This window comes from Erithacus rubecula, assembly GCF_903797595.1.
Source record: "Erithacus rubecula genome assembly, chromosome: 13".
Classification (NCBI taxonomy): domain Eukaryota; kingdom Metazoa; phylum Chordata; class Aves; order Passeriformes; family Muscicapidae; genus Erithacus; species Erithacus rubecula.
Window position 1 is genome coordinate 9294497 of NC_136665.1, and position 26597 is coordinate 9321093.

Below are 26597 nucleotides of genomic sequence, written 5' to 3' on the forward strand. Positions count from 1 at the left end.
GCCATACAAAATTAGTACAAGTTGAACATTTGCAAAACTCTCAAGTGCGGGCAGGGGCTGCTGCTTGCCTGCAACATCCCATGAAAGTTTCTCTATCTTTCCAGGCAGGGATGAGATGAGCTTTGCTGGACAGGTAGAGGGAACCAAGAGACTGTGGGTGTCCTGTCCCCAACCCAAAATCTTGCTGTCCTTCTGGGGGTCCAGGGCAAAGCTAGCAATATGTGCTGTAGTGCTGCAGAATAAAATGTTTCCTTGTCAGGTTCCTGGGCACAAGCTCAGGTACTACCAAAGAAAGAAGGGTTGGGTGAGCCAAAGGGACATCTGTCCCTGGCTCTGGGTTGGGGGATCTCCTGTTCTGGAATTGGGGGCTGGACACCCAGAATGCATGGAATTTACTGTTGTATAGATAGACTTCGGGAGGGGAAAAAATGAGTTAAAAAAAAAAAAAAAAAAAAAAAAAAAAAAAAAAAAAAAAAAAAAAAAAAAGAAGAAGCAACAAATAAAGAGAGAAGTAAAGAAAGAGAGGAAGAAGGAAAGGAAGAAAAATCTGATACTGCCCTGAGCTGGAAGGGACAGACTTCACACTAACTCTAGGAGCAAATAACTCACTTTCTGTATTTATTTTCATCCCTCAGAATCATCAATTACTTCCCAAATTTGGGCTGCCTCAGGTGCCCTGTTCTGCCTGTGGCTGGGAGGTGGAGGGGTCACCCAGCAGTGAGGGCTGGAAGGCAGCCCAGCCCGTGGAGGACCAAGGGGCTGGCAGGGCTCCATAGCCGGGATTTGGGGGGAACGAGCTGGGGGAGCACTGGGAGTTTCGACTGGATTGACCCGACTAAACTGCTGAGGGCTGGGGCAGGATTGGGACACAGCTGAACCTCAGCGTGGCTTTCAGGATGGGGACAGAGGTGCTGCCACGCACTCCATCACTCCTGGAGCAGCGACTGCCTCTGGATGCAGGTGAAGGTGGCTGTGGGTGCAGGAGACAGTGTGAGTGCAGGCAGGTGCCTGGGGTGCCCAGGATGATGTTCACAACTCTTCTCCCTTCCCTGCAAATCCACCAGTGCCTCAGCAGAGCAGCCCCAAATTTCCAAGCATGCTGTGTGGCAGCACTCTGCACGGTGAGCTGCTGTCCCACCCTGCTCCCCTGGATCGGGGATGGACAGGGGACTCTCTTGTCACTCCACGAATCCACAGCAGAGACCCGCGTGTGCGAAGAGCCTCGGGGGTGTCCCAGGCCCGGCTGGGGGCAACCCTCGTGCACAGCAGCCCCGCGTCCATGCATACTAAGTAAAGCAAGGAATACATAGATTTTGCCTATCTGCCGATCAAACGCGGAGATCTGCTCTGGTAAATGATGCATTAGATGCGGTGGCTGTATTTGTTGTGTGAGTTTTGAAAGGGTTCCGATAATCTGGAAGCGAGAGATAAGGAACACCATTTATTCAGCAGCACTTTGGAACCAATTTTCAACCCTGTTCAACCCCATTCTCCAGCAGCCTCCAGGAGCCCAGGAGATAAGGATTGGGCTATTCATTATCTTCACAAGGAACAAAGATTAGCTAGCAGAGATGAAAAATTACCCCTGGATAGTAATAATAAGGAAGCGAACCTGGAGAGCTGCTGAGCCTATATTCTCCTTGCTGCTGGTGCTGCTTCTTCTCTTTTAAAATTCTGTCTTTTTTTTTTTTTTTTTTTTTTTTTTTTTTTTTTTTTTTTTTTAAATCAATATTGAAAAGGTTGGGGGTTTTTTCTTTTTTTTTTTTTTTTTTTAATGGGGGAGGAAATCTTCCCCCACTGTCTATCATATTTTTCAATATGATATGATTGTTACCGTGAAAGAGAGCAGAGCACGGTCCCCCTTCCTTCTAGACTTTCAGATGACATCTTTAGTACGAAAGCTTAATAAGGAAGAAAACATCCTTCTCTTTTAGCAGGCATGAGGGGAAAATCCCGAGTCCCTGCCCCTCCGACCCCCAAAGTCTCTGGTGGCACGAGCAGGGGTGACCCGGGCTGTCCCGGGACAGCGCGGAGAGTCTCGGGTGGGCACCGCTCCGGTCTCAGTCTCCTGAGCCCCCATCTAGCACACCCCCGTCTGACCCCGTCTGGGGAAAAATCTGCAGCCTTCAAACCCCACTTTTCCCGTAGTTTTTCCTCCTGAGTGACAGTTCCTCGTTTTGGAGTCGTTCCGTGCGGGGCGATCCCAGGACGCGGCTGCCGGCAGCGTCTGCCTCTTCCTGGGCACAAGGGAAAAAAGAAGGGATACATGTATGTATGTATTTTAATACCACATTCTTTTGTATTTTTCCCCTGCATAAATCTGGTGATGTATCTTCTCTCAGAGGATGAAGGGTAATACAGGAGGAGTAATTAAAACACTTACTTTGGAAATGGGCTGCGTGTGGCTGATAAGAATTATCTGCCGCATATCAAGGACCCTTTTTCCCCCGAACCATATCACAAAGACAGACAGAAAATGCCAGCAGAATAGGATCCCCCCCTCTTTTCCCTGCTCACATTTTTACCTCCATTATGATGATAATTCCTCTCCCGCGAAACTTTTCTCCTTCCCTTCCCGAACCGTATTTCGTTCCCCCACCTCCCGCAGGGCCGCCACCGGACGGTCCGGCCTTTGTTTCTGTATTAATATGGTTTTCCTGCAGCCTCGGGCGGGGGTCCCGGCTGTTCCCCCCTCTGGAGAATCGCGCCGCGCCCCCCGAGCCGCCCGGAGCGGCCCCGGTGCCCGGCGCCCCATGCAGGCAGCGGGCGATGGGCGAGGGGAGCCCACCGCCCCGTACACCCACCCGCGGGCAGAAAAACACCCGGCAGGTGAGGACTGCCAAGCCAGGGCTGGGGAGCGCAAACATTTCCGAAAACATTCGTTCTGGCTGAATTTCTTAGTGCTCTACGAAATACGTTGTTTTACCGTCTCTTTCCTAGCTATAACAACGACTCGTCGCGTAATATCTGCTTGTGCCTCTTCCAGCTTCTCCGCTGCCTCACTTAGGTGCAGGTGCATAGCCCGAAAGGCTGAATTTGGAAGGGAAAGGTGTGAGAAGAGACATGAGGTTATGCAAAAATTAGGCTGGTCAATGTGAGGAAAAAAAAAATCCAAGGCTCCCAAAGCATTTCCTTCATTAGAGAGGGAAAGAAAATTAACACGACTAGGAGTAATTTATAGGAATAATTGATCCTGCGAAGCGGCTCCCCCCAGCCCACCTTCCTTGGGATCAGAGGAAGAAGCGAGAGGCTCGGGAGAGGCTGGGGCTGCTGCGCCCGCCGAGCAGGAGCCCGGATTCCCAGCGCCTGGGATGCGAATGCGTGTTGTTGGTATAATATCAATTCATTTAAAATATGAAAGTCAAGTCGCGTAGACTGTGACAGCAACCGTAACAAAAGGTGCAAGCAACAGACAATGTGATGTGCTTGTACAGATATTGTAATGATGCAAATGAAGTGGAGGGGACGAGCTGCCGTATTATGTACATAAATACACAGTGGCTCGCTGTGCCATCCGTGAATGCAGGAGAGTGAGAGAGAGAAGGGGAGGGAAAGAAGGGAGAGAGGAAAGGAGAGGGAGGGAGGAGGGAGGAAGGGAAGGGGGGAAGGAGGGAAGGGAGGAAAAAAAAAGGGCTCAGCTCGAAACTGCTGCCAGTTTTGAGCAGCGCGCACGGCGGCAGCCCCTCCGCCGGGCTGCGCGCACCCTCCGCCCGCGGCACCGGGGAGGCTCTGCCGGCCAGACCCCTCCCAGCCCGCGCAGCGGCCCCGGAGCAGCACAACTGACGCTTCCCATGCACCGCGCGGAGAAGTGAAAGAAAAACGAGGACGGGCGAGAGGCAAGGTAAGGGGCTGCGGCAGCGCGGCTCTGAGCGGCCCTGCCGGCACCGAGGTGCGGGTCCCGTTGCGGGAGCGCTTCTCTCGGAGCAGTTTTCCCCAGGGACAAAGCTGGCAGGGTTTGTAAAGAACGAAAAAATGTCCCGGTAGGGCAGGAGTTCCCGGGCCGTTCCTTGCAGCCGGTCGGGCTGAGCGCGGTGTCGTCTGCCCGGGGGCACAGGGAGCTCCCCCGGCTCTGACCGGCGGCGGGGCTCTCCCCGCTCCGCACCCCGCGGGGAACGGGGCTGCCGGGCCCTGCTTGGATCTGAGCTTGGTTGTTTTGATTTTTTTTTTTTTTTCCTTTCCCATTGTCATTGGGGTGATTATTTAAATCTCCATCTTGGAAAGTTGCATTTCACCCAGGGCGGCCAGGCAGAGATTTCCCGGAGACAGGGTGTGCAGAGACCCCTGCATCCCCTCCCCGCAGCTACATCCTATCTCCTCTCTCTCTTTGTTAGCAGATTTGGGCATTAAAAAAAAAAAAAAAAACCCACAAAAAAAAAAAGATGCGAGGGTTTGTTCTGCTCCGAAAGCCGGCAGGGCCCGGCCCCGCTCTCTCTGCACCTGCCTGCCGGGGAGTCCTCCCGTCCCAGTCCCGTGCGGCAGCTTTACGGGGCTTTGCATGATTTAAAATTACCCAGGCACATCGGGGACACGGCCGCTCCTCTCCGCCGACTCTTTCACCCCTTCGCCTTTTTTTTTTCTTCTGTTTTTGTATGTGCAAAGTTCCCCTCTTTATCCTCCTTTTGCTTTGGGGTGCTCAGGCTGGAAGGCAAGAAAAAAAAATAAAGAGAAGCGTCCAGGAGCGAAGCCTGCCTGGATTTGATGCGATTTCAATAAGAAAAGCGATTTCACTAAAGGGGGTGCGAGTTTCGGTCGCAGGGATTGTTCTTCCCCGACACACGGAGCATCTTTATTAAACGCAAATATTTTTTTGCTCGGAAGCCAGTGCTCCGGCCTGGCTCAGCCCCGCGGCTCGCTGGGGCACCGCCGTTGTCGGGAGTGAGTCGAGTCCCGTTCACCGTGCCGGGTCGATCTCTCCCCAGCAGAGTTTTGCCTGAGGAGAAACAAATCAAACCTGCGGGGTCGGCCTCGTTCCTCCGTCCTCCAACAGCTGCTCCCGAAATAACATTGAAAGGAAAAAAAATACACAAAATTTAAGAGATCTTGCAAACGAAATCTTTCCTGGCAGAGTCTGAAAAAGAAAATTATACCTTTTTCTGGATTAAGCTGCGCGTGTGCAACCTCTCCCTTCCCCACGCACGCATTTCTCTTCGGGAACTTACACAAAAGGCGGTTTTGTGGGCAGGCTGGGTTCTGCTTGAGGCTTTTCCTCCCATTTATTTTGCAGCCTAGTGAGTCGGAGGGCTGCGGACACCAGAAAAATTGCGGATAAAGTGCAGGTGAAGGAGTGTGCGGGAGCGTGTCGGGAGCGAGACTGGGACCGAGGGTTCCCACGGTGGGGTGCATCCGCCGCAGAAATCCTCTGCGGGATGAGGGAGAGTGTATTTACAAAAGCAAGCAAAAATTAAAATTTTACATTATTTATTCCCCTACTCGAATCTCTCGCGCTTTTTTTCCCCTATTTTTTTTTTTTCTTTTTGTTTTTCCTTAATGCAGTTAAGTCAGGGTCTTGTGGTTACGAGGTAATTGTGTCACTTTATAACCCTATCAGGAGCCATTAATTCATGCTAGTAACATAGGACGGGGAAGAAGAAAAGCAAAGCGGAGATAAGACCAGAGGGCAGAAAATACCTAGAAATTTATTTGTTTTTTCAAGGCAGAAAGCAAGAACTTTGTCTCCCCTCAAAAATCCAAGGAAATGTACCCTAGACGGATGGGGGGCTGCTGGCAGGGAGCGGCTGTCAGGGCTCCTACCTGCGGGAGCCGCTGGCAGAGCTGGCCGGTCCCCAAGCTGCGGTGGGGCGGGGGGCCGGGCCGGGACGCCCACAAAAGGCACTCCCGGCCCCCTCCCCGCCGGCAAGCAGCCGCCTTTCCCAGCTCGCCCGGGGCTAGCACATCGCCCGCCGGCACCGGCAGCGCCGCGGCCCCGTGCAGTGCTAAGCACCGAGCACTTCGCTCCCTCTTCTTTCCTTTCGCGGAGTTTTCCTGCCTTCCCTGATCGCGTCTGTGGGTTGCACCTCGGGGAGCAGTGGGGCAGTGCTGGGAGGTCTCGACCCCCAGGTCTCCGTTCACCCCGAGAGAGTGTGGCCCTCGGGGGGCCGCCGGGGGCACCCCAGGAAGGGCTGTCTGGAGGAACGTGCCCTGGGGTCTGCGGGTTCTTCTCAGGTACAATTTTTTCCTGATCCAAATACTCAGAATGAAGAGGGGAAAAAAACAAAAGAGGAAGAATCCCCTCTCCGGACATGTAAATAAATGGTCCATGTGCGGCGCCGGCTTATTTGTTTTCTGCCTTCTCCTCTGCCCAAGAATAGGTGTCAACTCCATCACATGGCACTACTAACTGTTGCTAAAACGTGTTGTCGTCTCCCCCCTCCCTTAACGATATGACATCACTTGTCAATCAAATCAAAATAACCAGTTGTGCTCCCAGATCTGGAAAAGCTCCCTTAATAAAAGAGAAAAATAATTGCAAGAGCAATAATAAAAAAGAAAGTTGACAAAACGGAGCTCGTAGTGCCCGAGGGAAGAAGGGGGGAAAGGAGGTAAAAGGGGGTTGGCAGGCGCGGGGTGAAGGAGTGGGGCCCGACCGGACCCTCTCCAGGGAAGCTTTGGCAGAAAATTGAGGGAAGAGCTGCTTAACCAGCCGTGTGAGCGGCGGGCTGCGGAGCGGAGCTAAGCTGCTCGACTCCAGCAGCCAGCGCAGTTCGCTGCTGCTCCCGGTGGGTGAATTAATTCAATTAAAACCTCAGCCGTGCAGCCGGGGCGTTGAGCGGCCGAGACCAGAGCCGGCACTCGATCCGCTAGACCCAGGCATCGGGGACGGGACACGACAGGAATTAAAAAAAAAAAAAATTAAAAAAATTATAAAATAGAGCAAAATAAACCAACATACTCTGAGCCGGCCGGTTAGGAAGTCTTTCCAGCTCAGCCGGTCTCTCAGCAGAAATCTTTCATCCCTGCTGGAGGGGTCATTTATTTGACAAAGGGCTTTAATGGGAGGGGTTGCAGCAGGCGAGAGGTGGGTGCGAGGAGAGGCGCCGGCCGCAGGAGGGGAGCACCCGGCGGCGGGGCGCTGGTAGCCGGACCCCCGGCCCGGAGGTGGCGCGGGCGCCGGGGGAGCCGGTCCGAGCCGCCGCCGCCACCCGCTCGCCGCTTTTGTTTTCCTTCGCCTGCCGGGCCTCGGGTAACCCGAGACGGGGGCTTCAGGGAGCCCTGGCCGGGCAGCGCCGGGGTCTGCCTCGCCATAAATCAAGCCGACTGATTAATCTTTACAATTTGTCTTTTAAAACAAACACGAACGAATTATCAGCTCGTTAACTGCGATTTTATCACCTGCTTAAAACAAACAGCCCACCCCATTCCTCCCCCCAAAAAAATCCCCCAAAATCGCGTCCCCGCGCTGATGGCAGGAGGGCAGTAATTAAAACATCCACATTAATTAATAAGCATGTAGCGAGCAGCTGGATTTCGCTGGCGGTCGGGAGCGGGAGCTGGCGAGGCCTGGGTGATCCCGGCTGACCGCCGCCCTGTCCAGCGGCCGGGACTCCCCGGGCACGGCGCACCCCGACCCCGGCCGCCTCCGGCTTTGGTTAGAACGCGGCAATGAGGGGATCTACCTGCAACGGCCCGAGTCCATTTTATAATTACCTTTATTTCAAAACATTAAAAAATCCATTTTCGCGTGATACTTGGGTGTTTTTGGTGCATGTAGAAAGAAATCGCTTCGGAGGGAGAAGCCGGATTTTTTGAAAGCTATCTTGGTTTTCTTTCTGCCTTTAACTTTCCCTTTTAATTTTTTTTTTCCTTAAATTTTTGCTTTGTTTCCCTTTCCTTCCGGGCACCACCGGACTAATACTCCCGGCCACGCTCCGCAGAACGGGGGGCATTTGCCCTCCCGAACCCCGGCCCCTCTCCCACCAAGCCCGGCCCAGTGCCTGTCCCCGGCCTGCCCGGACCAACCAGCCCGTCCCGGGAGAAGCCGGCTCCACCGCCCCTTCCGCGCCCGGCAGCCGCCGCAGGAGCAGCTGCCCGGCCCCACCGCTGGCGACCCCCCCGCGGCTGCAGGAGGGGGCGAGGGGCGCCGCGGTCCCGGCGCCACCGCGCAGCCCCGGGGTCAGGGGGCCGGGAGGAGCGGGACACCCGGGCTTTGGGTGGAGGAGGCGTCAGAGGAGACCATGAGGAGGGAGAGAGGGGGAAGGGAAATCGCCTCCCCCTGTCCCAACCTTTAGCCCCCCCAAGCACGGCCCCGGCTCCCCCGCCCCGCCGGGCTGAGCTGTGGGTTTCCCCCCGGGGGGCTGAGTTGAGGGTCCCCCGGGGGAAGGTTACAAGGGGACAATGAGTGGTGGTGGGGGAATAGTAAGAGAGGGATCCCTTTGTCGCTCCGACCAGACGTGCTCCGCAGCGAGGAAAAGGAGTCTTATTATTATTACTGTCATTATTATTATTGTTATTATTATTTTTTAAAAGTTCATTTCCTGGCGAATTTGGCAGTGACGGGTGACGTCAGAGCCCCGGCGTCGTAGTGACTGGGGCGGTCGGGCCGGGGGAGGCCGGCTCCAGCTCCCAGCCCCCAGCGCTGCCCGCGGCCCGGGGGGCAGCAGCATCTTCGGGGCTGCCCCGCTCCCCCTGCCCGCAGCTCCCCGGTGCGCCCGGTACGAGTCCGCACGGCCCCGCCGCTCCCGCGCCCCCCGCCCCGGCCGCGTCGTCGGGCTGGAGCCGAGGGGCTGCTCCTCGCCGCCCCCGCCCCAATCCCGGGCAGGGACAGTGTCCTCACCCCGCGCCCAGCTGGGAGGGTTGAAGGATTGCGATCCGCGCTTCCCTTTTTCCCCGAAAGCAGCGGTTGAGGAACGGGACAGGAGCGCCTGGGAAACGGGACCTGCAGCAAAGCCCGGCCGCGCTCCGGGGAGTTGTTTGTGCCTCTCCCATTATTATTATTTTCCGCCCCAAAGGCGGACCGGTTTATCCGCACCTTCGCGGGTGGCGAAGCCAGACCGGCGCCCCGGCTGCTGCCGCTAAACTGCACCACAAACTCCGCGGAAAACGCCTGTTGATTCGGGATGCAGCTCCGCTCCCCGCCCCAAAACACACGAGTATTTGCAAATATTAAAACAGTGATGTTTGGGTTTTGTTATTAATTATTTTAAGAAAAAAGTGAGAGATTGGGGGGGAAAAAATTGTTACCGATGCCGCAGCGGCCCCACCGGGAAGGCTGTGCCCCGTCCCAACGTCCTTGTGCCCCGGCCCAGCCCGGCTCGGCTCGGCTCCCGGGCCCCGGGGTCGCCAGCCAACCCCGGCCCGGGTCAGGTCCGAGCACTACGGGCCGGGGAGCAGGCAGGATCCGTCCCTGCCCTGCAGCCGGCTCGGCGCGGCGCCGCTGCCCGGGCCCTGCACGTCCCGTCGGTCTCCGGGGTCGGCTCGGAGCCTCGCAATTATTTGTTTTTAATTATTTTTTCCCGATCCAGACAATTATTTCAAACTAACGTGACCAAGCTGATGTTTGTCCCGCTCCCGGCTGAGCGCCGCTGTGCCTGATTTAAGGGATTTTAGCATCTTTATCTCCCCGGTGCCGGTTTCCAGCCGCGGGCATCCCGGCGGCGGCGCTGAAAGTCACGGCTTGGCGGCGGGGCAGCACCCGGCGGAGTCAGCCCCATCGCCGAGCCTTTCCCGCACTCCATCTCCGCTCGGCCCCCCCTCTCCCCACTCCGCATCCCCGCACTCCCCGGCAGGATCCCCTCTATTCTGCCATCCCCGCCCCGCAGGGGCGTGCAGCGCCCGGGCGGGGAAAGCCCCCACGGCGCTGCCGGGCGAGATGCTGCGAGCAGGGGAAGGGGGGCGGAGGAGGGGGTCTGCCGCTCTCCCCCCACCCCCCCGGGCCGGCTCCGTTTGGGGCCGGGGGTGCGGTTGGGGGCGGTGTGGGGCGGCGGGATTGGCTGGCCCGGCCGCCGGCCCTGCGCGCCCCGGCCCGTCTGCGGCGCCGCGGCCAGCTGGCGCCAGCGCTCATATAGGATGCGCGGGGATGGGACCGAGTCGGCCAGAGCAGCGGCTTTGCCATCTGAGTAACACCCTCCATCCAACCTCCTCTGCTCCTCCCGCGCTCGTTCTGCCTTTTCCCCCCTCCTCTCCCTCTTCGCTTTTTAAATTCCCCCTCCGTTCTCCCCCTCTTCGCTGCCCTCGCATCCTCCGCGCCGGCATTCATCGCCACCCAGCCTCCCGCGCCGGGTAAGTGTGGGGCGCGGGGGGGTCGCCTCGCCACTGCCAGGGCGCACTCGCTGCTTTCTCTAAACACCCTTCTCTCCACTCTTCTCCTCTACCCCCTCCCTATTTCTCCCCCTTCTTTTCCTTTTGTGTCAGTTGGAGTTCTTGGTAGAACTACGCTGTATTCGTTCTGCCGTTCTTCCTTTTTCACCCCGCTTTTGAAGCCAGCTGGAAAAACTCCTATTGACGTTTCTAGCGAGGGGGGGGAATGAAGCTTTTTTCTTTTTTTCCCTTTTCCCTTTCTTTTTGCCTCCTTTTTTCCTTTTTGCTTTTACTTCAGAGTTTGAAATGGATCTCTGTTTATTTTGTGGGGCAATGAGCAGGGAGAGAGCAAGGCAAGGAGTTTTGGGGACAGGATATTTTTGGAAGGGAGGAGGGGCTCTACTTCCCCCCTCCCCATCCATGTATCTCCTGGAAAAGAAGCCGGCCAGGAGCCGGCCCGTCGAGCAGCGCACCCAGGGCCGCCCAGCTGCTAAACCCTCCCGTGTCTCTCTACAGGTGCTGCCCTGGCGCTTTCCCGGACCTGCCTCGCTACCCCTCTGTTGACAGAGGGACACGCTGACTTCAGGGGTCCTCTCCTACGCCTCAGAGGGCGCGCTCCAGTCACTCGGCGGTTTTCTTTCTAAGAAAAGCCACTCCAATCTCTCAAACCCACCAGGCAGCGTCAAAAGCGACCCCCCGAGCAGCACTCCCCGCCCCCACCGAGCGCCGCTCGCTCCTGGCCTGGTGGTGGGTGACAGGGGAGGCCCAAGGCCATGGAGGTGGCCACGGATCAGCCTCGCTGGATGGCTCACCACGCCGTGCTCAACGGGCAGCACCCCGACAGCCACCACCCAGGGCTGGCACACAACTACATGGAACCAGCGCAGCTCCTACCTCCGGATGAAGTCGACGTCTTCTTCAACCACCTAGACTCCCAAGGCAACCCTTACTACGCCAATTCCGCCCATGCCCGGGCCAGGGTCTCCTACAGCCAGGCACACGGTAAATCAGCGCTCCGGCCCCTTCCCCGTCCTCTCGGCAGCGCTCCGAGCCCCTCCGTGCGAGCCGCGGGTGTCCTGCGCGGGGGTGAGAACTTTCGCTCCGGGCCGCTTCGGTGTGTCGGAGCCGGGGAAAAGGAGATCGAAAACAGGATAGACAGGCAGGCACGGGTGGATTTTAACCCTAGGGATAACCAAGGACTAGCGGAGGGGAGGGAAAGAAAGGGGGGAGGTGAGAGAGGAAGGGGAAACAGTGTGCGCACGGGCCAAAAACCTTCTCAGACACGGCTACTTCCCGGATGCAAAATACAAACCGATTCAAACCGGCGATGGATTTTATTTGGGGATGTTTTTAGGAGCCGAAGAGAGAGCGTTACGGCAGCTCAGAAAGATAAAGCAGAAGGGGGTTTGCTTGCATTTTCCCAGGAATGGGATGGGAGGAAAGGGATTGCCTGAGTTCCCCTTGCTCCTTCTGGCCGCGCTGGCTGGTATCTCCCTCAGATGGGACAGGGCGAAGGGGCTGCTAACAGCCTGGCTGCTCTTCCCCGGGTTGTGAAGCCTCTCCTGTGGCCGCCTGTCCTCTGGCTGTCCGCAGAGCGAGGAGCTGCCCAACGCAGGGGAGATGGGGTCTTCCTCAAGCCGCTCCGGGCTGAGCCGCCCCACACTGACCCCAAACGCTCTTGTATTTCTACAGCCCGCCTGACCGGGAGTCAAATGTGCCGGCCTCATCTTATCCACAGTCCCGGGATCCCTTGGCTGGACAGCAGCAAGGCGGCACTGTCTGCCCATCACCACAACCCCTGGACCGTCAGCCCCTTCACCAAAACACCCCTTCACCCCTCGGCAGCCGGAGCGCCTGGGGCCATCTCGGTGTACCCGGGCAGCAGCACCTCCAGCACCGCCTCCGTGTCTTCGCTCACCCCGGCCTCGCACTCCGGCTCTCACCTCTTCGGCTTCCCCCCGACCCCTCCCAAGGAAGTGTCCCCAGACCCCAACTCCACCAGCGCCGCCTCCCCTTCTTCCTCCGCCGGGGCTCGGCAGGAGGACAAAGACAGCATCAAGTACCAAGTGTCGCTGTCGGAGGGCATGAAGATGGAGAGCGCCAGCCCGCTCAGAAGCAGCCTCACCAGCATGGGGGCCCAGCCCTCCACCCACCACCCCATCCCCACCTACCCCTCCTACGTGCCGGCTGCCCACGACTACAGCAGCAGCCTCTTCCACCCGGGCAGCTTTCTGGGGGGCCCGGCGTCCAGCTTCACCCCCAAGCCGCGGAGCAAGGCAAGGTCCTGTTCGGGTAAGTGTGGCAGCCCGTGGCCTCCCCGCCGTGTCCCGGGCGGAGGGGCGCGCTCCCGGGGCTCCGTGCGGGTTCTGGGTGGCTGCGCCGGCTGTCGGGGCGAGGGTGCGGCTGCTGCGAGGCTGGGTGCTTGAGTTGGCCCTCTTTGAGGTAGAGGGACAGGTGACTGCTTGGTTCTGCTTTTCTGGGTTTTTAAAAATAGGAGATGGAGCTTGGACTGGGCTCCTGTGGGTGCCAATGCACCCAGGCGCTGGCCACAGGGAGCTCGAAGGGGCCGCGGGGCATGGGACCAGGGCAGTCTGAGCCAGCAGACCGCGTTGTACAAAGAGGGATTTATATGGAGAAAGAAACCCGAACCCTTCTCATCCGAGAAAAGCAGGCCTCAGGCTCCCGAGGGGCTCAGGCTCGACCCTGCTCCCTCAAGCCAGGGAAACCCCCATGGATGACACATGGGGACTTTCCAGGATAGGTATTTCTCCCTCCATAATTTCCATGTCTCTCCATTAACGCCACCCAAAGCCCCAGTGCAAGATGAAAGCGAAACTTCCCTGGCCTGTCCCCTTCAGATCGCAAAGGGCCTTTTTCCCTTCGCATTTTACAAGAGCAGAAGTTCAAATATAGTTTACATACCAGTGCAAAATACTAAGGTGTCTAGTCACTGCTAACTTACTCCAGCCTAACTTTAACTAGAAATTACCCCCCTGGCTTTTTAAAAAAGCCCTGAATCAGACATATCTCTGCTTCCAAAGAACTGCCTGCAGACCTTTCCCATGTTCACAGACCTTCCTTGCATTTCTTCTGAAAGTGCAGTCCTAAATCTGTAAATCAGGCGATGAACAAAGTTTTGACCCCACTTTGAAATCACAGTATTATACAGCTAGACACAAATTAGGAGAATTTATGTAATTCTACTGACCTTCTTGGTTTAATATTCTCACCAATGGAAGGAAATTAATTGCAATATATTGGGGCTGATTTTGGACAGCCCTTTAAAAATAAATGTCCCTATAGGCATTTGCATATGTATTCCATTGAACATATTTGCTTATGAATACACTACATGTTTTTATTTAAGTAGACAATAATTTAGAAATGTGATCTCTTATGAGTTTTGCAACAAAAATACCAGCTATTTTACAAGCTCATCAGTACTGTTTCAAATGATTCCTCGGAGGGGAAAAATACATTCTTTCTCTGCCGTTCCTTCCAGGCAGTTGCTACTATGTGTATGCATTTTTAGGTATTGCATAGAAGAGAAACTAGAGGCAGTGGGTAGCCCAAACCTCCTGAATTTGGATACTGATTCAAGATCCAGGTCTCTAATGATAGAGGGATCCTGAGTAGCTTTTAAAAAAAATTGTCTCATGGCTGCCGATGATTTTTAGATGGGGGAAGCAAGGACCTTTTTTCTTTTGTTTTACGGTTGCTTTTTTTTTTTTTTCTTCCCTCTGTAAGGGAGCTCCCAGTGCAAGGATCTGGGGAAAGTTCGTGACCACTCAGTGTTTTCGTAGGAAAACTAAGGCTCACGACAGGACGACTCCTGCAGCTTCCTGCCCTAGGAGGGACAAAAGCTACAAATGCAGTGCCGCAGAGCTCCCCTCATTTCTCACTCTAGACCGTGTTGTTTAAAAGCTCCCCACTCCCTAGATTAAAGCAGACACAAACCCCGCTGAACTCAACATGGCCTGCTTCAGTTATTAGCAAAAAGAATTTCCTTTCCAGTTAAATACTGTAGGATTTGCATGAACGGTATTAAGAGAGATTTCTATATTAAGCAGACGTGCCCTCAAACCATCCAAGGCAAATGAACTTTTAGCAGGAAGCTTTCTGATGCAAAAACAGATATCTAGGAGTTACATGTTGTGTTTTATTTAATGCAGCCATTCTACACTGCCATATTTACCACATTGTAGTAAAAGTAATAATGAAGGTAAACTGCTCCCTAACAAATCCAAACTGGATTTTTGAAAAATCAGAGAAACAGAAAAGCACTCAAGCCTGTTTTTTACAGTAACATCCAGTGAAACTTAACTTTCTCATAGAACAGCATTAACAGCATTTTTATGCCTTTAGAACAAAAATCATAACTGAGACCCTGGTATTCTGTATCCATTCCCAGTCTGATCGGCTCTACTTTCTCACACTGCAGCATTTGCAACAAAAAAGAAAGTGTGGAATTGGAGGTCTTTTTGCTTAGGTTTATTCCTAGAAAACCTTTTCTTCTGTCTCTTGAAGGTGCTGTGTGTTTGCAGGTGTGTGTGTGTGTTTGTGGCACGGGAACACAGGATTTCACCACCGGAGTGCAATAGATCCGGGAGGGGAGCGGTGCCCAGTGAGGACTGAGGGAGTTCTCCTTGCTGAACGGATAACTTCCATCTGACACAATAAGAGTGTCACTCTTCCTCACTTTGCAGAGAGTGCTGCCTATTCCTGATCATGACATAAAATACTGGAGCCTTGGAGTTCTTGAGACGCTGAGTTCCTTGCTGCCTGTACTGTAGATGTCACTGCTGTCTGGTTGTGCCTAATTAACAGAATTAACACACTGTTTTTACTTTGAAAAAGATGTAAAGGACGACGTGAAAAGATTTTGTGAATTTGTTTTTAAAGAAAGAAACCTGTTTTCTTCGTGTTTCCATTTAGAAGGCAGGGAGTGTGTGAACTGTGGAGCCACTGCTACCCCTCTCTGGAGAAGAGACGGCACCGGGCATTACCTGTGTAACGCCTGCGGGCTCTACCACAAAATGAACGGCCAAAACCGACCTCTCATTAAACCTAAGCGAAGGCTGGTAGGTGTCTTTATTTCTCCTGGGTTTGGGGATAAATAAGGCAACGGGACCACACACAGGCACAAGGCAGTCGTGCCTGCTCTCTGCTCAGCCCCTGCGTGGAGCTGCACTGTACACGGGGGTCAGTCACGGCGAGGTCACTGCCGTGCCTCGGGGCACATCTCCCCTCCGCCCCCGTCCCGGCAGGACCACCGAGCCTGCTCTGTCCCCAGCCTCCCTGCCGCTCACAATGCATGCGGGATATCCGTGTCCTTCTCCCTGGCTGTCCTCAGATGACAGCTTTTAATTTAATTCCTCGTTTACTCGGCCTCTTGGGACCGTTTGGGCACACACTGGGAGTGAAAGGGTTATGAGCATGAATGTCCTCCACCATGTACTATAAAAAAGTTCCAGCTTCAGAAAAGCAAAACAAATCAGATGAGTCAAAGCTACTGCTCCCTACTTGAAAATTATTTGTATAAAAGCCATGAAGTAATTTTCACTCTTATATTCTCTGGCAATATTAATATTGGTTCCCTCCCCAGACAATCCCCTACTGTTAAAAAAAATCCTATTATTTTTCCATGGAGTCACCTATACTTTGTATTTTCATTTGACTGATGAAAAAAAAAAAAAGTCCTTTCTAAGCTCCTGGTAGTAGTTTCCTATCCGGATATCTGTACGTTAAAGATAATGAAACTTTGTGTATCTGTTTCCTGACTCTAAAAGCTTTAGAGAGTTTCTATAGGCAAGCCTTGCCAGTCATGCTTGCTGTTTTGAAATTTCTAATACACTCTACTCCACAAATAATGCGTAAAATGCTAAGAATAATAAATATATTTTTTGGAGCTTTGTGATTTATGGTGCCTAAGTCTCCTAGCTATTCGTTTGCAAATATCAATGAGGTTTAGAGAGCAGAAAATTGGCATTACTGTTCTACCGCTGGGATGGGATATAGAAGATTTCTGTCCTGAGTCAGTATTTCAGCTATGCAAGCTTCTTAATGACTTGCCTTCTAAAGTGACTGACATATAGAAAAATGTTAAGACAACAGTGTAACATTATCGTCTCTCAAGCTCAAGTGCTTTCCAGACTGAATGGGACAGGCCATAGAGTTAAGCAGCATAGCTGAGTATCAGTAAGCCATCTCAAATATGCAAACATAGGTCTCCACCTTCAGTGTGTTGGGAGACTGTTATACTTAGCTCACTGTGCCGGGTTTGGGGGGCACTAGAGAGGTTTTCTTTTAGTGTTTAGATGTTTAAATGTTTTGTTTTGTTTTAATTGATTTACAGCTTTGTTTATTGCCCCTTTTTCCACTGTAGTTTGCTTGTTTGCGAGGGAGAGGAGGTGGCCATCTTTGGGAATTTGTTCATCTGCCATGCAATAGCAAAGTGATCGTATTAATAATGTCAGCGTTTGGACGTCTGGCATTAATTGTGTTTGGGTTGCATGAGTGCATTTGCAGTAGGGGGTACCCCCTCTTTCTGCCTTTGGCCTGCTCTCACAGGCGAGTAAGGCACTGAAATAAACGAGTCTCCGAGGGCCTGATTCTTGCCTAGAGCAGCTGAACCGTCCATCAGCTTTGGGAAAGTTACAGAGAGCCATGGCATAAATCAGGAGCAAGTGAGAACAGAGCCCTGTGCTCCTCTTTGGTGAGCGGGCCGAGCTGCGCTTCCAGCGGCGCCTGCTCCCCACTGGGGCTGGCGGGCAGGGAATCCCACGGAGTGCTCTGGGAATCCCACGGAGTGCTCTGGGAATCCCACGGAGTTCATTGGGAATCCCACTGCCCTGCCACTGAGATACCCTGTGAGCTTTGCTGCTGCTTCACCCCATGGCTCTCCATGGCTAATTGCAGAAATATCCAGGGAGCAAGGCTACCAGGGAACAACCACGATTGATACGCTTTAGGAAGCAAAGTCCAATTTAAGAAAATACTGAGTTCTCAGCATTAATTCAGTAGCACAAAATGGACTTGGTATTTTGACCACTTCTAGAGGCAGGGCTGAAGGTTTTTAATACAAAATAATTTCCCAAAACACTTGGTGCAGTTAGTCTGTCCATGATACTTTATAAGTCACTGTCCATGCACAAAGGACTCTTTATCGTGGGGTCTGCTAGACAAGGGCCTGTCCAGGAATCACGGACGCCTGTTGTTCTACTTTTCCTGTTCTTGTTTTGGGAGGTGGGTGAATGTTTGGGCTTTTTTTCTTTCCCCTCACCTTGGTTTCAGCAGAACAATAGTTTTAGGAAAGGGTGGTGGATTTTTAGTGGTTTTGTTTAATTTTAAGACAGTTGTTTGAGGGCTTGTCAGCCAAGGAACTAAGTAAGGGACAGAGGCGGCAGACGGGGGTCAGCAGAATCATTGCTGCAAGGCATGAAATTTGGTTTGCTAAATATTTAAAGAAAGTTGGAGCCGGTTTTGTTTTCTCCCTTTCACTTGTAAATGCAAACTGAATTGTCAGTGATGGCTCTGATAAATACTGCACCCAGCTAAGTAATGTGGTTCATTTTCTTTTGTACCCAAATTTCAAGGGCAAGAGTAGGGGTAAAAATCACATTCTTAAAGATTCCCTGTTTCCAAACCCGTCCCAACAGTGGCACAGGCTAAACTCATTAAAGAAAAAGGCAAATGCATTTTCTTGGTGCATTTTAGAATCCCGGAAAGGGAAAATTTGAAAACATCAAGATTATTTTTCGCCTCTCTAAAATTTTTATTTGTGGAATCGGAGATTGATTGTTTCTCTCCTTATTTCTCTTTCACACAGAGTGCCATGGGGCTTGAAAGTTTGCACAGGAGAATATTTAAATTTAAACAAAACCATAACGTCCACAAAACTAAAAACTGACAGCGGCTTTCCTCCAGCACTGATGCTCTGTAAAATCTTAGTAACAAGTTCTCCCCAAACTAAACATTAAATCCAGTTTGACCTTTCTTATGATCATCTTCCACCTGGTGATACATTTTAATTTTCTCTTTCTTTTGGTTAGTCAGCGGCCAGGAGAGCAGGGACTTGTTGTGCCAACTGTCAGACAACCACCACGACCTTATGGCGACGCAACGCAAACGGGGACCCGGTTTGCAATGCCTGCGGACTCTACTATAAATTGCACAATGTGAGTATTTACTCATCTCATGTGTCGCTGCTTGCCTGGTGTGGATTGATGTCTTAACTGCATGGTGTACACTAGGCTTTTATTGGTTTCAGGGGTTTGGTTGTTGTTTTATTCCTTCCCCGTCTCTAAGGTTCCCCTGGGAAGTGACAGCCGTTCTTTGTCAGCATAGTGATGCTAAGTTCAGTGACATTACAATGTATTAGCTTGGCTTCTAACGCTTGGGCAAAGCAGGCAAAATAGAGCTGCCACACTTGGTTTTAACTAAGAGGGTTTTGTGTGCTGTTTCCCTCCAGAAACAGAGGTCATTTGGGATAGGCTCTGTGCAAAAATTAATCCTGATGGGCTATCTTAATTTTGACTCATTTTTGTAAAAAAATAATTTTATCTAAGGCTTTGTTGTATTATTTTATTTTTTTAAATAGCTAATCCTAAGCAGGAACACTTGTTATGTTGGAACGTTATTACACTGTAGGTAACAGAGGTTACTGGTACAAGATTGCTCATGTCCCAGGACTGAATTTGGGTCAGCATGTCTCCCAGTTTGATCTTCTATTAGGAAATTAATGAGGACTGGGGGTAAGCCTACGGGAAAGAGAGTCATCAGCTGCCAAATTCAGTTCAATTTGTTTTTCATGTCTAGGGTTTTCTTTTTGTGTGTGGTTTTATTAAACAAATCAATATAAACAAGTTCTGCAGAGAGAAACACCATTTTTTTTTGGCCAGAAAGAGGTCTCCATCCAGGAAAAACACATGGGGGCTGTCCAAATATTTTCATTTTTGCACAATAAGGTCATTTTGTCTGCATGAGCCTGATTTTCTCATTTCTTGCAGGTGAACAGGCCTCTGACCATGAAAAAGGAAGGAATTCAGACCAGGAATAGGAAAATGTCCAACAAATCAAAGAAAAGCAAGAAAGGCTCTGAGTGTTTTGAGGAACTGTCCAAGTGCATGCAGGAGAAGTCGTCTCCCTTCAGCGCCGCTGCCCTTGCCAGTCACATGGCACCCATGGGGCATTTGCCCCCTTTCAGCCACTCTGGACACATCCTACCAACACCTACCCCCATCCACCCATCTTCCAGCATCTCATTTGGACACCCACACCCATCCAGCATGGTTACAGCTATGGGATAAAACCTGCTGACCAAGAGACCCATCCAGATATTAAGAACATGGGATTTTGCCTAGGATGACACCAAGTAAGACAATGTTCTGCCAAGAGGAGAATATAGGGATGGCAAAAGGAGACCTTTGCTCCCATGTGGTTTAACTCCTAAAGCTGGACTAAAACCTTGCAAATGATGGGTCTTCTGCAGAAATGTGTAGTGGTGCCTGTAATGCACTTTGCCCCCTCAGGTATAAGTAAAAAGAACTCACCTGTTTGATACTTAATGGTCCAGCAGGAAGCAAAAGATGGCAGAAGCTGAAGGAGAAGTTTTGGAACTGGCTTTCCTTTCTCTCTTTGTTATTACTGTGAATATTGTAAAGAGATATAAGCAGCCTCCCAGGATGGAATTGGCTCACTGGAAGCCAGACATGCTGGATTTCTATTGCGGACTTCGTTTGGGATAGGGGAAAAAAAAAAGAAAAAAGCCAAAAAAAAAAAAAAAAAAAAAAAAAAAAAAAAAAAAAAAAAAAAAAAGGAAAAAAAAAAAAAAGAAAAGGGCATCTTTATTAAAACTGTAATTTTAAAAATCAGACACAAAGTCATATTTAATTTGTTTTCCACGAAAAGCCTCAACCCCTCTGACTGCATGGTTTTGTGCTGTCATTTGCAATGGCTATCCTGTAAGAAAAGCTGCCTTCAAAACAAGCAGAGGGGAAATGTACTCAACAGCCCTTTTGGATTGGCTCCATCTATCTTCCATACCAAAGTTACTAGGAAGGGGGAAAAGATTGTGAGGGCGAGGAACAAAGCAAAAATGTAGCCGTAATATGGGATTTTAATATGCCCAAGATGGTGATTATTTTGACACAATTCTTTCATTCTTCTCCCTGACATGAAAGATTTATTTTTAAAAAGAGCCCCTCTCCCAACTACCCTATGGTTCCTCAAACCAGACAAACTGTTGGGAAAAAAACTTTGGAGCAGGCAATCTTGCACTAGCAAGGGGTGATAGCTGCAACACAATTTTGGAAAATGCCTGTATAAGTTCTAGCACAGCCAAACCTGTAAAGGGGCACGAAAACCACCCTGCTCGCAGACTTTAGAGGTTGAAGCATTTTGTTCTGTTGTGTTGGCAGCTGTCGCTTAAAAATGCAGATTAGCTGCTTGGGTAAACTTTGGGCAGTGTGGCCACCACATCCACATGCAGTGTGCTGTCCCAGGCATCCAGGCCCCCGTGGACTGCACTGGGAAGAAGGGCAGAAATGAGGCTGAGATCACTGGAGAGGGGAAAACAGAGACAATCAGTTTGAGCTTCACACATCCGTCAAACCCCAGACACACAGACAGCTGAGGGAAAGCCTCGTTCTAAGGGGAACGTCTGTTTTCCATAGCAGATTTTATAGGAAAAAAAAAAATAGCAAAAAAAAAAAAAGAATTAAAATCTCCCATTATTAAACCTTATTGTACGTAAATGACCGAAAACAAAGCTATTGCCAATGTGAAGTGTATTCTATTGATTGTTATGATCTGATGCCTCTTGTGAACACAAGCTCCAGTATAACATACAGTGTACATATTTAGGTATACTTCTGATGAAAATGCCCCAATGAACAGAGGGGTTTGATAATGTAAACCACGTAAGCTTAACTCTGTGACAAGCTTTTTATTTTTTTTTTTTTTTTTTTTTTTTTTTAGTTTTAACTATTTTGTTGTTGGGTTTTTCCTTTTTTTTCTTTTTTTTTTTTTTTTTTTTGGATCAAGCCAAATTGTATCTTTACTGCAAAAGTCCTGCTTTAAAGAAAAACACAGAATTAAATAAAAAATGGATGTATGTAAATTTTTTTAAAACCTGTAATTTTAGTATTTTATAATTAAGAACCAAGCAGCCATGAAAATCCTGCTTTCCTCCTTTTTTTTTGGTCTGCGTAGGCATATAGGTGCACTTTGTAAAGAAGTGGAAATAAATGGGAAACTAAATTGGTTGGGAGAAATCATAAGAATTTTTAATCTACTGAGGTAAAAAATTAGGTCCTTTTTATTTTTTACCTTTTACAATGGTACAGTTGTACATTATTTGTACCCAACTCAAATTTCCGTAGGATTTGGGCAGAGGGGAAGGGATGTGGGTGAAAGACAGGGATTACTGATACAGTTGACAAAGTGCAATATATTGTCAGTCACTGCAGCATAGACAACGGCAGTTGAGATTTAAATTATTTTGTACTTGTATCAGCATAAAAAATTCTTCAGTATTTTCTGGTTTTATTTTAATTTTTATTTTGCTTATTTTTGGATTAGTGAACTAAATTATTGTTAATTATGTACAACATGTTTATATATTGTCTGTAAAAAGTGTATGCTTTCCTCATATTCCTTCAAGGTGAATATTGCTAAGAATAATAAATACTTTTTTTGTGAAACTACCTGTGCCCTGCTTCATGTCATAAAAGCTGCTTTTAGTAGGGAGAGAGGAAAAATTATCGTCATTGTTACCAGTAGAATTATTAGCTTATACTTTATGCAGAGCAGTCTACTGATATTTTGAAAACCTAACAGGGTAGGACAAAAAAATAGTTAAAGAATGATTTAGTATTAGAAGCACAGGTACAAAAGCTCATTCTCCAGTGTTGTTTTGGGGTGACAAGGTCATGCAGTTAAGTGTGCCTAAGTTTCTAAACTAGTTTAAATTTTGAGGCAGCAGCCACATTGTAACTGATGAACTGTGGTTTCTTTTGATTTTTTTTTTGTGTTGATTCTTTTATTAAAGTGTTTGGAGAAATACTTTTACATTTAAAACACATTTTAAAAGCGCTGAAAACGTAGAAAAGTGGCCAACTGCTTAATGGATTTCTAGGCAGAACCTGTATTAGACCAGGGAAAGTTCTCCAAAGGAACACTCCACCTGTTTCTTGCCATTTGTCATTATCAGTGGTGTGAAGGGAGCAAGGGGGGATGGCCAGCCTGGAGCTGCTCAGTGCTGCCCTAGGAATGTGGACTCCTGGGTTCAGGGAGGTGTGCACATGGACAAGCAAACCTTCCATGACCAAAATTGCAGCTGCTTTCATCACACAGTCGAGTTTGACCCACACAGGGAACACTTTGGGGCCTTACAAAGTGAAGCAAAGTCTTGCAAAGTCACCCTGCTGTGCATAGGGGTGGGTGGGCACTGCTCCTGCAACAAAATTTTCAAGAAAACTGCTAAGGAATTTTGGGTTTCCTCCCTTTGACCCCCTGTGAAAACCAACCTGGGGATAACTCTTTACTCATTAAGGAAAAAAAAAAATAACCTGGGTTCCTTTTTCATTGTGTATGTGTAAATTCCAGCCCTTTCTAGCAGTGCTTCTCTTTCCCCTGCAGCCTCCTGCCCAGCCCTGGCTGCAGCCCTGCCTGTGAATACCACGGAGTCGCAGCAGCTCTCCATGTGCTGAAGGAAGAACATGCAACTGGGACAAGGCCTTCCTGCATCATTTCAGACGAGTTAATCATCTCTCTAACTTGTTCAGCAAGGCTTAGTGCAAACACCCATTAAAAAAAAAAAAAAAAAAAAAAAAGAGGCAGTTTATAGCATACTGTGCAAGCTTCATTTAAAAAGAAATATGTTCTTTTTTCAGGCAGGTTTAAAACAGGATTATAACTAAACAGCCTCTCTCCCTCCATCTTTGAACAACTGAGAAAGGAGAACTAGCAACATCTCTTTAAAATATGGAATAATCAAGCTGTTTGCTCTGGTTGCACAGTACACATCCCATTCAGGTTGTGCTGGTGGCTTACCTGGGGGCTGCCTCCCTGCTGTCATTCTGCTGGTTTGGTTGGAGCTGCTGACAGAACTGGGGCCATAATCCATCAGGCTGTCAGGAGGGGTGGTGCATCCCCCAGCGCCCCGAGGAGCGTGCTGCTCTGAGCAGGGGCTTCAGCAGTTCCTGCAACAGAGATAATAAGTAATCCCATGTTTGTCAGGTGGCACTAATCTGTGAAAGATCAAACCATCTCTCTGCAATATGTGTACTGTGTTTGTCTCCAGACATTTCGCATAGCAGAAGAAAAACAAACAGCAGGGAATGGAAATGGAGCAAGTGTGTAAAGTTCAGCGTAAAGTGTAAGCACAGAGCAGATATCAAGGCAACAAATTGGGATTTATAGTCCTTTCACTACCACCAAACACTGGGGGACAGGATTTTTGTGAGGGGGGAACCCTGACATTACTTGCCTTTGGTTCCTGTTGTTGGGATTATTGTTTTAAGCGGTGCTTAATTGTCATGTCTCCACGGCCACATCAAAAGCCAAGATTAGGTTACAGGGAGTGTTTGATGTCAAAATACAAAATAAATAAAAGGGAAGCTGAAAAGGTACTGTATTTTCCATGATGTCTACTGAGGTTTTTGCTTCAAACATCCCTTTTTTATTATTATTTTGCAAAGGTTGCACTTTTAGTGACAAGATTTTATTTACTTACTTTCAAATGACTCCACAGCTTTCCTGCAACAGCTTGAAAGGGTTAATATCCCCTCTTTGATGGCAAACATGGTATAATTAACGCAAACTTCTTAAGTATCCTGGTGACCTGTAGATGGCCACATGAGAATTTTGTTATTTACTGACTTGCCAAACGTTTATTGCTTATAGAAGGACAAGTGGGAAGCAGGCATTAATTTTGATGCTGTTATCTGTGATTGCATGTAAAGTTCATAGCAGAGAGTGCCTATATGTCAACTGCAATTAAGCATTTTCCCATTTTAAAAAAAATAATTTGATGTTGGTGGAGGGGGTTGGGGTGGCAGATTTACAAACTGAACTGCCCATCCACAGAGCAGGCGTGACACAGCCAGACACTGGACAACTTCCCCTTACCTGCAGGCTGCAAAAGAAAACAGTCTGGCGCCGTGGAGCATTTGATCCTTGGCTTCTCCACAGAGACAGTCAAATCAGTACCAACTGTGGCAGGGCAGAGAGGGAGATTGTGTGGTGAGGCATCTCTCCTTGGAGATTAGCCTGAAAAACAACCAAAAATGAAGCCAAAAGGAGCTATCAGGTGAGTATGTTCATTAATCACCAACCTGGACTGGATTAGAATGCATGACCTAGAAGTAAAATGCTTTGTTTAGCTCAATTCCCTGGACCATCTGGTCCTTGCAAGTAAACATTTCTAAGTGAGAGTGAGTGACTGCTCTTTAAGCATAGTGATATGAGTGCAAACCAGGCTTCTCTGGGTCTAACAGATCAAACCTCAGCATTAGGGCAGCCTGCTTGTGCCAATTCAGAGGCACCATTTACTTGAACAGCTTTAGGTGCAATTCTCTGCGGTGCCAGCTTTGCAGTCTACCCTGATGTGACCCTGTCAGATCCAGAACCTGTCCTGAATCCAGGGCTCACATTGCACTTAGGTGTTGCTGGGAGGTCTAGGACCCTCATCAGAGGAAACTTAATGGAGACACTGCAGAACTGCCCTGCATTTGCAGGAAGAGCTAAGTGTCATTTCTGAGCACCAAAAGTGCATCTGAACAAAATGTGGTTGCAGAGAGATACAGCAGACAAAACATCAGCAGGTAGAAAAACAATAGCAAACTAACTCCTCCTTCAGAGAAAGCCTTCCACATACCACTGAGGGAGGGAACTGCTACTGTTTGGTCTATAAAAATTTGAATCAGGGAAGTATAATGTTAACCCAGCCTACAGAGCAGCACGAGGCAGCAATCAGCCACTTGCCTGTATCCTGCATACACCTCTCTCTGTGGCTCTGCACTCTGGGTGCAGGGAGTTATTTGGGGGAAAGTTGACTCTTCAATCATTTGGAGTTGGGCTTATCAATGCCAGACTGTGAACATGGACCCTTGTTTCTTCACCTGCTTCACCAAAGTCTACCCCAATTTTAGTTTTCTCTGGCTCTTGATTCAGTTCCTGCCTGCTCTGTCAGGCAGAGAGTATATGGCAGATTTCTTTATCTGGGACATTTTACTGTCTATTTGGTTGTGATTTTTTATCTCTGGTTCTTTAGTTCACTCCCACTTGCCCACATTGGCATTCTGGTGGCAGGTTATACTGCTAGGGTGATCTCAAGGCAATCCCTATCAGATTTTCCTGTAAAATACAGATAATTTCACCATCTCTTGCTTTAATTCAGCACATCCATTACTTTATTTTATTTTATTTTATTTTATTTTATTTTATTTTATTTTATTTTTTTTATTTTATTTTATTTTATTTTATTTTTTTTCTTTTTTTTATTTTTTATTTTTTTTTATTTTATTTTATTGTATTTTATTTTCTTTTATTTTTTTTTTCTTTTCCTTTTTTGTGGATCCTTGAAAAATTTGGAAGTAAAACTACCTTTGAGCCCACTGGCACTCTGGACTGCACACTATTTTCCTCTTTCCAAGCATTTCTCCCAGCAGCACAGGAAAGATGTTCTTGATGAAAAAGCACATCTCTGGAGGCAGATCACTGCCTGACTGGTGCCAGGACTCACCCCATTCCCTCCCACACTCACTTTCTGATAACAAGCAGAATTACAGCGCTCTGTGCCTCAGTTTACCTTGCAAAGCAGGCGTAAAGAAGACATGACCTGCCCTATCAGCTACATACAAGTGTTAACTTGCTCCAGCCTAGCAAACTTCAGGGCAGGTTGTAACAAATGTCAGTATGTGGTGTGTACTGATAGGCACAGGGAAAGGGCACAGCACACTCTGGGTTAGAAACTCCTCCCTACTTTGCTGTGGAGCTGCTGCACTGCTCCTACCACCTCCACACAGCTGTTTGTGGCACACATGACACATTGGAGACATTAGTCATTGGAGTGCATCCCCTGGCTGATTCCAAGTGCTGACCACACACACTCGGGGAGAGCCCCACGCACACGCAGAGCCGCACGCAGCAGCTCCTCCTTGTGAAGCAGCCCTTTTGCCATCTCCCAGGCTGTCAGCCCCTGACCTTCCTTTCACATGCTCTAATGGTCACTACAACACTGCAGAGAGAACATAGCCCTGCTATGAAATAACCCTAATTTGTCTCCAGGCCTTTCCCCCTCCTTCCCCTTACCTCAGTCTGCTGCGACTTAACGTTTAAAACAGCTGAAGTTTACAACAAAT

The 26597-nt window shown here is 49.5% G+C and overlaps 1 protein-coding gene and 2 long non-coding RNA genes across 6 annotated transcripts; 1 reads left to right on the forward strand and 2 right to left on the reverse strand.

Moving 5' to 3' along the window:
* Positions 1-448: 448 nt before the first annotated feature.
* LOC306807233 lies at positions 449-11245 on the reverse strand. The gene is made up of 4 exons (XR_013775670.1): positions 11128-11245; positions 4511-5359; positions 2927-3030; positions 449-2237 (listed from the first exon to the last, which is right to left on the reverse strand). It is a non-coding gene; the product is annotated as an uncharacterized lncRNA (long non-coding RNA).
* On the forward strand, positions 7384-20070 carry GATA2 (GATA binding protein 2). Of its 4 annotated transcripts, none has more exons than XM_079316586.1 (6): positions 7384-8109; positions 10750-11235; positions 11926-12525; positions 15169-15314; positions 18285-18410; positions 19242-20070. In XM_079316586.1, the coding sequence occupies exons 2-6, from the start codon at positions 11007-11009 to the stop codon at positions 19539-19541; spliced, it is 1401 nt and encodes a 466-aa protein (XP_079172712.1). In that variant the 5' UTR covers positions 7384-8109; positions 10750-11006; the 3' UTR covers positions 19542-20070. The 4 variants fall into 4 exon arrangements, with proteins under 4 accessions (XP_079172712.1, XP_079172710.1, XP_079172711.1 ...); XM_079316584.1 differs by lacking the exon at positions 7384-8109 and adding an exon at positions 9685-10215; XM_079316585.1 differs by lacking the exon at positions 7384-8109 and having other exon boundaries at positions 10247-11235.
* On the reverse strand, positions 19833-26597 carry LOC306807234. The gene is made up of 5 exons (XR_013775671.1): positions 26548-26597; positions 24364-24504; positions 23969-24076; positions 23287-23435; positions 19833-19964 (listed from the first exon to the last, which is right to left on the reverse strand). It is a non-coding gene; the product is annotated as an uncharacterized lncRNA (long non-coding RNA).

What these genes read in the sequence shown, in the direction of transcription:
- GATA2 (XM_079316586.1), top strand. Translation starts at nt 11,007, where the DNA reads ATGGAGGTGGCCACGGATCAGCCTCGCTGGATGGCTCACCACGCCGTG. An exon ending in CAAGGCAAGGTCCTGTTCGG is followed by an intron (nt 12,526 to 15,168) that starts GTAAGTGTGGCA and finishes GTTTCCATTTAG; the next exon opens with AAGGCAGGGAGTGTGTGAAC. An exon ending in TCTACTATAAATTGCACAAT is followed by an intron (nt 18,411 to 19,241) that starts GTGAGTATTTAC and finishes CATTTCTTGCAG; the next exon opens with GTGAACAGGCCTCTGACCAT.